This window comes from Etheostoma cragini, unplaced genomic scaffold (assembly GCF_013103735.1).
Source record: "Etheostoma cragini isolate CJK2018 unplaced genomic scaffold, CSU_Ecrag_1.0 ScbMSFa_2725, whole genome shotgun sequence".
NCBI lineage: Eukaryota > Metazoa > Chordata > Actinopteri > Perciformes > Percidae > Etheostoma > Etheostoma cragini.
Genome location: NW_023266918.1, coordinates 101,455 through 112,285, shown reverse-complemented (window position 1 = coordinate 112,285; position 10,831 = coordinate 101,455). Strand labels below are relative to the sequence as shown.

Here is a 10,831-nt window from a genome sequence, read left to right as displayed (position 1 = left end):
TAACCCTAGATGGGCGGGGCAATCGTGGGAGGGCGGGAGTGGCCCTGGAGGGGCGGGGCTAACTGTTTTTGTAACGACATGATGATCATGTGACTGCTTTGAGCCAATCATGTCTTCTCTCATACATTCCTGTCGGACGACAGACTGTACTGAAGATTTCAACAAAAAAATGCAAATAAATGTTTTTCAAACAGACGACTCGCCTCACGCGTCCTTCCTGGGTCTGTTTCCGTGGTGACGGGGGTTTCCCAGACAGCAGGAGCGGTATCACCTGTTAGCTAGCTAGCAAACGTTAGCCAGTCCATTAAGGACATGACGTCTGCAGAGACCGCTAGCTAACGCTAACGTTAGCCATTCCATTAAGGACATGACGTCTGCAGAGACCGCTAGCTAACGCTAACATTAGCCAGTCCCATCTGCAGAGACCGCTAGCTAACGCTAACATTAGCCAGTCCATTAAGGACATGACGTCTGCAGAGACCGCTAGCTAACGCTAACATTAGCCAGTCCATTAAGGACATGGCGTCTAGACATTGGCTATATTTCTATATAAATGAGGATTATTTACCATGAATTCCTAAACCTAGTAAAACTACTGGTATTGGTCCATTTTAAAGCATTGGGAGTAAAAAAGAGAAAAATGTCAATAAAGGTGACTAAAATGTGAAAAGATGTCAAAAAAAGTAACAATAATGTACGTAAAATGTAAAAAAAAAACTAGTTATTCCTCATGTTGTCCTCTTTAATAAATGTCTCTATCTGAAATCTGAGTTTCTATTTAACCTAATTACCAAAAAAATGGATTCCTTCCAACGCTCTTTCATTCCTCTCTGATATTAGCAATAATTCTGCATAAATGGGGGTTATTGTAGTAAGCTAGTGGTAGTGAAACTAACTACATCTGGAAAAGGGACAAAATGTCAATTTTTGTCCCTTTTTGACCCGGAGACAACACCAGGATTAATTAAAAGATCTCTGAGCCAATCAGATTGATTCAGCTGCTCTCAGTAAATGACATCATCATACTGGGTTTCATGAGTCAGAGATAATTAATTATCTTATTTTTTAATTTGGATTCATTTCACCTTTGATAATAAAGACCAATGATTCGACTAGAATGAGAACCAATGAAAAGCTTTCAAATGATTCCTGAACTTTATTCACACTCTCAGGAAGACACAGAGATACTGCAATGCATTCTGGGAGATGGCCCTTGGTGCTTGCAGGGCTGTGATTGACTCAGGCGTTGCAGCGGTTGCTATGGCAGCAGGTCCAGCCGGGTTTGGAGCAGTTCTCCAGGCAAGTGCAGCCTTTCTCCCTGTTGTCTGCAACAGGAACAGGAAACGCATCATCACAGGAACTGCTTATGTTCATGATATTATAAATGATTTGGACTTTGGTGTCAAATGAATTACATTTATGTAATTTACGTGTATTTGCTATGTGTTTGCTACTGTTTAGAGCGATGCTAACGTTCCTGTTGTTGACCAGCGATGCTAACGTTCCCGTGATGCTAACGTTCCCGTTGTTGAATAGCGTGATCAGCGATGCTAATGTTCCCGTTGTTGACCAGCGATGCTAACGTTCCCGTGATGCTAACGTTCCCGTTGTTGAACAGCGTGACCAGCGATGCTAACGTTCCAGGTGTTGACCAGCGATGCTAACGTTACCGTGATGCTAATGTCCCCGTTGTTGAACAGCATGACCAGCGATGCTAACGTTCCAGTTGTTGACCAGCGATGCTAACGTTCCCGTTGTTGAACAGTGTGACCAGCGATGCTAACGTTAGCCCTGGAACATGGGTTACTTAACGCTGCTGAAACACGTTGTAAAGCTAGTGAATAGATTTGGTATCATATGAAAGTAGGCCATGCATTTGTGGTGGTGGGGGGGGGTGCTGTGTGACTCACCTCGGGTGTAGCAGGCCTGTTGGACTGTGCCGCTGCAGTAAATCAGCAGGTTGTTGACCATCAGGAAGTCCTGACCGTAACACTCGATGTACGACTGCTCCGCTGCAACACAAACACACAGGATCACATGACCAGAAACACCGTCCAATCAGAAGGCCGCCTGAGCCACACATAGGAAACACAGTGGACACCTGTCCAATCAGAAGACAGCCTGAGCCACACATAAGAAACACAGTGGACACCTGTCCAATCAGAAGACAGCCTGAGCCACACATAGGAAACACAGTGGACACATGTCCAATCAGAAGTCAGTGAATTCCGGAATGCGTGAGAATACCGTAGTGCCCACCACGAAATTCTCACACATTCCATACCACCACCATAGAAAGCTCTGGTAACATTCCATACCACCACCATAGAAAGCTCTGGTAACATTCCATACCACCACCATAGAAAGCTCTGGTAACATTCCATACCACCACCATAGAAAGCTCTGGTAACATTCCATACCACCACCATAGAAAGCTCTGGTAACATTCCATACCACCACCATAGAAAGCTCTGGTAACATTCCATACCACCACCATAGAAAGCTCTGGTAACATTCCATACCACCATAGAAAGCTCTGGTAACATTCCATACCACCACCATAGAAAGCTCTGGTAACATTCCATACCACCACCATAGAAAGCTCTGGTAACATTCCATGACCACGGAATGCACTGGTACCATTCTGTGATCACTTCACAGAACTCTGAGACCGGGCTGACTCTTGGTGCGTCTGTTCACCATCGTTCATGTTTCTGCATATCTAAACATTTTCTAAACATCTGTTTTTACAGGACATTTAAAAAAAAATTTGCGATGAAACAGGGGACCCGCTCCCCACCAACCGTGTCAGCGGGGACCCAGCACCGACCGTGTCAGCGGGGACCCAGCACCGACAGTGTCAGCGGGGACCCAGCACCGACAGTGTAAGTGGGGACTGTTGGAGCTAAATCCTGCTCCATTCTCAAGGTTCATCCAATTAGTATCAAAATCTCAGATGTGGATGTGAATCCATTTATTACAAAGGATATCCTGAGACAAAGTCACCTGGATCCAGCTGTCACAGCTCTCCCCTTCCTTTGTCTGACTCTTTGGCTCTTACACCCCGAGATTTATCCACAAAGGGGGGGGGGGTCTTCAGATCACAGGGATGTCTTTGTGTGCTTATCCGTTATGTTTCAGTTGGAATGTGCCTTAGGGTTTATGACCCTCAGTTCAGGAAAAGATCAGTGGGGGTAAGAGGTTGAAACCAGACTCAGGGAGCATCCCTAACAATCAGTTCTACTTCTGACACATTTAGGAGAGCTGGATTATAACTAAATGTAGCAGAACATCTTCTATTATAAAACAGAAGTATTGCAAAACAACTTAATATAACAAACTATATACTTATAACAACAAACTTAATGCATTACCAACATGTCTTCATTTATGTCGAAATAATGCTTTTACTGTTTAGCTTAAATGTAGTATACAAATAACACACAATGTTTAAGCACATGTACAATTTTAAATCCCAAAAGGACCCAGCACCGACAGTGCCAGCGAGGACCCAGCACCCTAAGTTTCAGCGAGGACCCAGCACCCTAAGTTTCAGCAAGGACCCAGCACCCTCAGTTTCAGTAAGGACCCAGCACCCTCAGTTTCAGTAAGGACCCAGCACCGTCAGTGTCAGCGGGGACCCAGCACCCAGCACCCAGCACCCAGCCCAGTTGTGTACCTGAGCAGAGCGGCAGCAGCAGCAGCAGCAGCAGACAGATCTTCATCTTCATGTTTCAGCTTCTCTCCTTAAACTGACACGAGAAGAATAAAGCTGGACTTTTAAACTCTGTACACACACACACACACACACACACACACACACACACACACACACAAACACAATGAAGACAAACAGAACTGACCTCATGTTACGCTGTTTGTCCAAAATTTGTTCTGTTCAAAGTTTCAAAAGATAAAACGTCTGACTAAATTTAGCTGACTCATTACCTGACGGTGTGTTTCTGCTGAGTCATTCTCAGGAATTTAGGAACTATGTAGACTAAAATTAAAGGAATGGATGTTGATGATAATCACAGACTGGAATATGTCAACTTTTACTCAATACTATTTCAACAACACTTCCATTTGTTTTACAATGCTATAAAATTGAATAAGACCCAAAATTAATGAAAGTAGAGATTTGTACTTGGCAAAGAGCGTTGGGTGGAATCAATCATGTTATTGACAACATGAGGACAACATGAGGACAACATGAGGACAAAATGGGAACAACATGAGGACAACATGGGGACAACATGAGGACAACATGAAGACAACATGAGGACAACATGGGGACAACATGAGGACAACATGGGGACAACATGAGGACAACATGAGGACAACATGAAGACAACATGAGGACAACATGAATACAACATGAGGACAACATGGGGACAACATGAGGACAACATGAGGACAATATGAAGACAACATGAGGACAACATGGGGACAACACGAGGACAACATGAAGACAACATGAGGACAACATGAGGACAACAGGAGAACAACATGGGGACAACATGAGGACAACATGAAGACAACATGAGGACAACATGGGGACAACATGAGGACAACATGGGGACAACATGAAGACAACATGAGGACAACATGAAGACAACATGAGGACAACATGGGGACAACATGAGGACAACATGAGGACAACATGAGGGCAACATGAAGACAACATGAAGACAACAAGAGAACAACATGAGGACATGTGCCCTTGTGATTGTCTGATGTCTTCCACCTGTCCCAGCCCTTGTGATTGTCTGTCTCCCCCTGTCCGCAGTCCTTGTGATTACCTGATGTCTCCCTCTGTCCCCAGTCCTTGTGATTACCTGATGTCTCCCCCTGTCCCCAGTCCTTCTGATTACCTGATGTCTTCCACCTGTCCCCAGCCCTTGTGATTTTGGAGCTCGTTCTGCTGTTACAGGACATCTTTATATGGTTTGATTTTTATGATTTCCCTCCACATTCCCGTCTGTCTTCGCGTTTGGGTCCACGATCCCTGCACCGTGCGTAACAAGAGCACCGTACACACATGGACTACAGGAGGCCGTCCACGGGTCTGCATGTCCGTTCGGTAAGGCCCCAGAATGCAGTTGGTCTGTTATCCGTCAGAGTACAGCAGTTAATCAGGCTGGAACCCTAACATGTCTGGGTCTGGGTCTGTATGTGCAGGGTCTGGGTCTGTATGTGCAGGGTCTGAGTCTGTATGTGAAGGGCCTGAGTCTGTATGTGCAGGGTCTGGGTCTAAGTCTGTATGTGCAGGGTCTGAGTCTGTATGTGCAGGGTCTGGGCCCGGGTCTGTATGTGGAGGATCTGAGTCTGTATGTGCAGGGTCTGAGTCTGGGTCTTCATGTGCAGGGTCTGAGTCTGTATGTGAAGGGCCTGAGTCTGTATGTGCAGGGTCTGGGTCTGTATGTGCAGGGTCTGGGTCTGGTTCTTTATGTGCAGGGTCTGAGTCTCTATGTGCCGGGTCTGGGTCTGAGTCTGTATGTGCTGGCTCTGGGTCTGTATGTGCAGGGTCTGGGTCTGGGTCTGTGTGTGCAGGATCTGGGTCTGCATGTGCAGGGTCAGGGTATGGGTCTGTATGTGCAGGGTCTGGATCTGGGTCTGTATGTGCAGGGTCTGGGTCTGGGTCTGCTACATGCTAAAAGTAGTGATTATTTACATGGAGTATGGTTGAACTAAACTTTTAATTCACCCATTTACACTATATAGGACACGGCGACGTCTCCTTGTGTTGATTTAAAAATAACTTTAATAGTAAATAATAACTTTATTAGTAAATAATAACTTTATTAGTAAATAATAACTTTGTTAGTAAAGCACCTTTCAGACAATAAACGCGGCTTAGCAAGCTTCATAGTTACAACACAGATAAATACAATAAAATAAAGTTTGTCTGCAGTTGGACTTTAAAAGTGTCTTTACAGAGTTAAGATGAAGTTCTCTGATTGGTCCTGCTGACAGGGGAGGCGGGGTGTCAGAGGAAAGGGGCGTCCCGATTGGCTCTGCGAGAGTGGAATCGGATCTCAGACAGTTTGGAGTTGATGCCGGAGCCGATGACGCCTCGCTTAGCGAGAGGAAACCGAGCCAAAATGGCGTCTAGACACAGAGACAGGGGTCAGAGGTCAGAGAGATATTCACTATACATATTTATGTATTTGTATTTATAAACGAAAAAAGCGTGAAGACACAGATAAGAGAGCCGTACTGAAGATGGCGTTGATCTTGTGTTTGAGAGTTAGGGTACATTAGGGGTACATTAGTGCAATGTTCAAGTTAAGAAGCAACTAGAACAATTGTAAACAACAGGGAATTCTACAGCAGAAAGGGACGTAAATCACACGCTATGTATCCCGCGATGTTCCTCCTGATTCCTTGAGCCCTTGCGCTGTTGTGTGGCGTAGTTGTTGAAAATGCCTCCTTCAGGTTTTTTGACTGGACAGGACATTCTTTGTGAGAGAATCTGCGAACTTTTCCGGATGAAGAGTCGTCAGATGACTTCGCATATTGCTTGTGTTTCCCGTGTTGTATTGCTGTTTCCTGTGGCAGTGCTTGCATATAGTCCATTGTCTGTCCCCCACCTTCTCTCCTTTTGCGTTTTTTGACACGGCGAAACCAAAATGTTTCCAGACATGTGACTTGAAAGCTGCAGGGGCGTGCACAATCTCAACTTCGGGGTTGTTGTTGTTTTCATCCTTACAAGTATCGCTGTCGGCCATGCTGGCTTGCTGTGAGCTTGTGTGGACAGCGTGCCGCGTGCAATCCTATTGGCTTAAGAACGGTTGGTATGACGACGCAGCGCAAAGGATCATGGTCTATGTAGTTAACAATGATTTGTTCCGCGGGACTGTTTATTCCTCTTTCTTTTTGACGGACACCTGTCCTTTTATTATTGTAACCCAACCACAACGATATCGAGACACGTTTACCACCGCGATAGCGCGATAACGTCAATATCGTTCCCTAGTACATTAGGGGTACATTAGGGTACATTAGGGGTACATTAGGGGTTCATTGGGGTACATTAGTGTACATTAGGGTACATTAGGGGTTCATTGGGGTACATAAGGGTACATTAAGGTACATTAGGGGTACATTGGGGTACATTGGGGGTACATTAGGGTACATTAGGGTACATTAGGGGTACATTAGGGTACATTAGGGTACATAAGGGTAGTATTAGAGATAGATATGAATATAACGTACTGAAGATGGCGTTGATCTTGTGCGGGTCCAGAGCGTTGCGTTGCGGGTGGAAGGCGGGCCGCCGGCTCCGCCCCCCTCGCAGGTTGCTGTTCATCAGGGTGTTCATATCAAACACACCCAGCAGCAGCAGCCGAGCCATCGCCGTGGGAGATGGCGCCTGATTAGCCGCCTGCTGGGAGCGGACATCACACAGAACCCCAGAGCCCGGGTACACCTCCACCTGGAAAACATGAACCATTAACTAACCCGGGTCCTCCTGGAACACATTAACTAAACCGGGTCCAACTGGAACACATTAACCAACCCGGGTCCACCTGGAACACAGTAACTAACCCGGGTCCACCTGGAACACAGTAACTAACCCGGGTCCACCTGGAACACAGTAACTAACCCGGGTCCACCTGGAACACAGTAACTAACCCGGGTCCACCTGGAACACGTTAACTAACCAGGGTCCACCTGGAACACATTAATTAACGCGGATCCACCTGGAACACATTAACTAACCCGGGTCCACCTGGAACACATGAACCCTTAACTAACCCGGATCCTCCTGGAACACATTAACTAACCCGGGGCCACCTGGAACACATTAACTAACCCGGATCCACTTGAAACACATTAACCAACCCGGGTCCACCTGGAGCACATTAACTAACCCGGCTCCACCTGGAACAAATTAACTAGACCGGGTCCACCTGGAACACATCAACTAACCCGGGTCCACCTGGAACAAGTTAACTAGACCGGGTCCACCTAAAATATATATTTTAATAATTCAATGCCTAATCCTATTTACATTCCATATATATTATATAATATTTTTATATAATATATATACATGTCTCATATTATAGTGTCTTTATAGTACCCCCCCCCCCCCCCCCCCCCTTTGCTTTTTTGACAGCGCTGCTAACCCTTGGTGTTCTCTCAATGATCTTCATGAGGTAGTCTCTTGCCCAATAGAAAGAAATTTGGAAACAAATATGAATATATTATTATTAATAATATTATTATAAAATAAAACTAGTTAATCTATTATAAATGCAAATGGTTATTATGAACCAATTAAAACATTGGTCCAGGAGTTGATCCCGCCTTGATTGATAGGTGACAGCACACAGCCAGGCGGTTAGCCGCCGACACGAAGACATAACAGAGACATTAACGTCTAAATATGATTGCATATGTCACCTAAACACTCGGAAGGCACGTTGGGAACCGTGCCGCTGCCAGGGAGCCTTCAGGGACTTTCGTTGTGTGGGATATTCAACGTGTTTGTCCGACGTGAAGCTTGGTGAGTTAGCTAGCCAAAGCGATGGAAGTATCGGGTGCTATGATGCAAGTGGTTCCCATATTACTGCGTATTAATGTTTTATATTAAAGATAGTCTATCTAAGTTCATTTACAATATGCGTCTGGGTTATAAAGAATGTAAGTGTCAGTATGTCTGTAAACTGGACGCTTGGATTCAACACGGGGCGCTGGCTCCAGTTCTGCTCACCCTGTTGGTCTGCATCGTAGAGATCAACACATGAGTACTGTTAGTGTAACATATGTTTAATACACTGTACTTAGCCTATGTATAATATGTTACCACATAGTTCATCGTGTTATTCAGACCTTGTTCACCAGGTCAGGTTTTTGGGTCCCTTGGAATGATGGCAAGTCCACCAACTAGAACTACAGAATCTTAAAGGACGGTATTTGATTTTATTTTATGCCATGGACTAAAGACAAAAGCAAGACTCTTGAGAAGGAACACTTCTGAATATTGTCTTTTATTTATTTTATGTTTATTGTATACACCATATAAACAAATCTTAGGCTACTTGGGGGTGCACCCTGAGGTTTTGTATATAATAATAAAAGGTATAAATATTCTCAATCTTTGACACGTGGGTTGTTCTGTTATTGTTTCAGTCCACTACCTCCTACCTAAATCTTCTGAAACCTAGTCTAGATAGATAACCTTTATAGTAGACCGTTAATAAAGGCTACAAGTCCCTGAAATGGTCCTCCCCCCCACCTCAGGTGGCCGTTGTCAGGGTTCATTAGTGGAGTTTCTTCCTTATTAATGGAGTTGGGACCATCAGAAGTCAGGTTGATACACAGCCGACAGCCTATTGGACGACTGGTAGAATTCATATTATGGCAAGAACCAATCAGCTAAGAGAAGAGAAACAAGGTCATCATAACTTTAAGAAATGAAGGTAGGTTGGTCCGGAAAACTGGGAAAAACTTGAATGTGTCCCCAAGTGCAGTCGCAAAAGCCATCAAGGACTACAACGAAGCTGGCTCACATGAGGACCCCCCCCAGGAAAAGGAGACCCAGAGTCCCCTCTGCTGCTGGGGATAAGTTCCTCTGAGTCTCCAGACTCAGAAATCACAAGTTCCAGCAGCTCAGATCAGAGAGCAGATGATACCACACAGAGTTCTAGCAGCAGAACATCTCTAGAACAACTGGTAAGAGGAGACTGGATCAGACCTTCATGGTCCACTAGCAGCTAGGAAACCACTGCTAAGGAGAGGAAACAAGCCTAGGAAACCACGGCTATGGAGAGGAAACAAGACAAGGAAACCAAGGCTAAGGAGAGGAAACAAGCCTAGGAAACCACGCCTAAGGAGAGGAAACAAGCCTAGGAAACCACTGCTAAGGAGAGGAAACAAGCCTAGGAAACCACTGCTAAGGAGAGGAAACAAGCAGAAGAGATCTGTTTGGACCAGAAACACAAGGAATGGACATAAGACCAGTGAAATCTGGACTCTGGTCTGATGAATCCAGGTTTGACGGGAAGAAACTAGACTATAAGACATGTTTTCAGGTATTTCTACTTTGTTAAGTCCATAACTCCTCATGTGTTCATTCGTAGTTCTGATGCTTCAGAGATAATCTCCAATGGAAATAGTCCTGAAGATAAAGGATCTCATTGGAGGAGAAGGGGGGGGGGGCTAACCTCTGGCCTGGACTGGCTATAAACATACATATTTGTGTATTGTAAAATATTTTATATAATATCTACCTACATATTCTTATATGAGCTGATCTCACCTGTCGGTCGGCATGGCAACGGGCGTTGGCGGTGCACTGGCTCTCGGAGCAGCTCCTCCGCAGCGCCGCCATGTCTGTCTGGCTGCAGAGTGGCGCCTCCTCCCCTGTGTGGCCCCCCCCGTCCTCCCCCGTGTCCCCCCCCCCGTCCTCCCAGGACTCTGACGTGTCGGCACTCAGCTCGTCCTGCAGCCGCTGCAGCGACACCTGCCTGCTGAAGTCTGCGTCCTGATTGGCCGCAATGTGCTGCTGATGCAGGTATGTGGCGTAACTGTCGCTTCTGCCTGTTGCCATGGAGACTGAGGGATGACTGTTGACCTGGCCCAGCGTCTGCCACATGGTAGACAGGAGCCCCGGGATTTCTGGGAAATGTAGTCGCTGTAGTTAGTATTGGTAATGTTGTTTTTAACTGTTTTCGTGTCTGATGAGTGAAACTGGTCCAGTGTTGTGATTGGCCAGCTGTGAATTTGTGATTGGTCGGTAGGAGACATGTGACTCACCGTGGACGAGCATGCTGTTGAGTCGGTGGGGGACATGTGACTCACCGTGGACGAGCATGTGATT

General features: G+C 45.7%; 2 protein-coding genes across 2 annotated transcripts; both read right to left on the bottom strand.

Annotated features, from left to right (window-relative positions):
* Positions 1 to 1,194: 1,194 nt before the first annotated feature.
* Positions 1,195 to 3,850, bottom strand: wu:fj16a03 (uncharacterized protein LOC335475 homolog). The gene is made up of 3 exons (XM_034865802.1): positions 3,680 to 3,850; positions 1,911 to 2,012; positions 1,195 to 1,325 (listed from the first exon to the last, which is right to left on the bottom strand). The coding sequence occupies exons 1-3, from the start codon at positions 3,729 to 3,731 to the stop codon at positions 1,240 to 1,242; spliced, it is 240 nt and encodes a 79-aa protein (XP_034721693.1). The 5' UTR covers positions 3,732 to 3,850; the 3' UTR covers positions 1,195 to 1,239.
* Positions 3,851 to 5,838: 1,988 nt separating this feature from the next.
* LOC117940554 lies at positions 5,839 to 10,791 on the bottom strand. The gene is made up of 4 exons (XM_034865801.1): positions 10,768 to 10,791; positions 10,271 to 10,629; positions 7,219 to 7,438; positions 5,839 to 6,111 (listed from the first exon to the last, which is right to left on the bottom strand). The coding sequence occupies exons 1-4, from the start codon at positions 10,778 to 10,780 to the stop codon at positions 5,990 to 5,992; spliced, it is 714 nt and encodes a 237-aa protein (XP_034721692.1). The 5' UTR covers positions 10,781 to 10,791; the 3' UTR covers positions 5,839 to 5,989.
* Between the last annotated feature and the right edge of the window lie 40 nt (positions 10,792 to 10,831).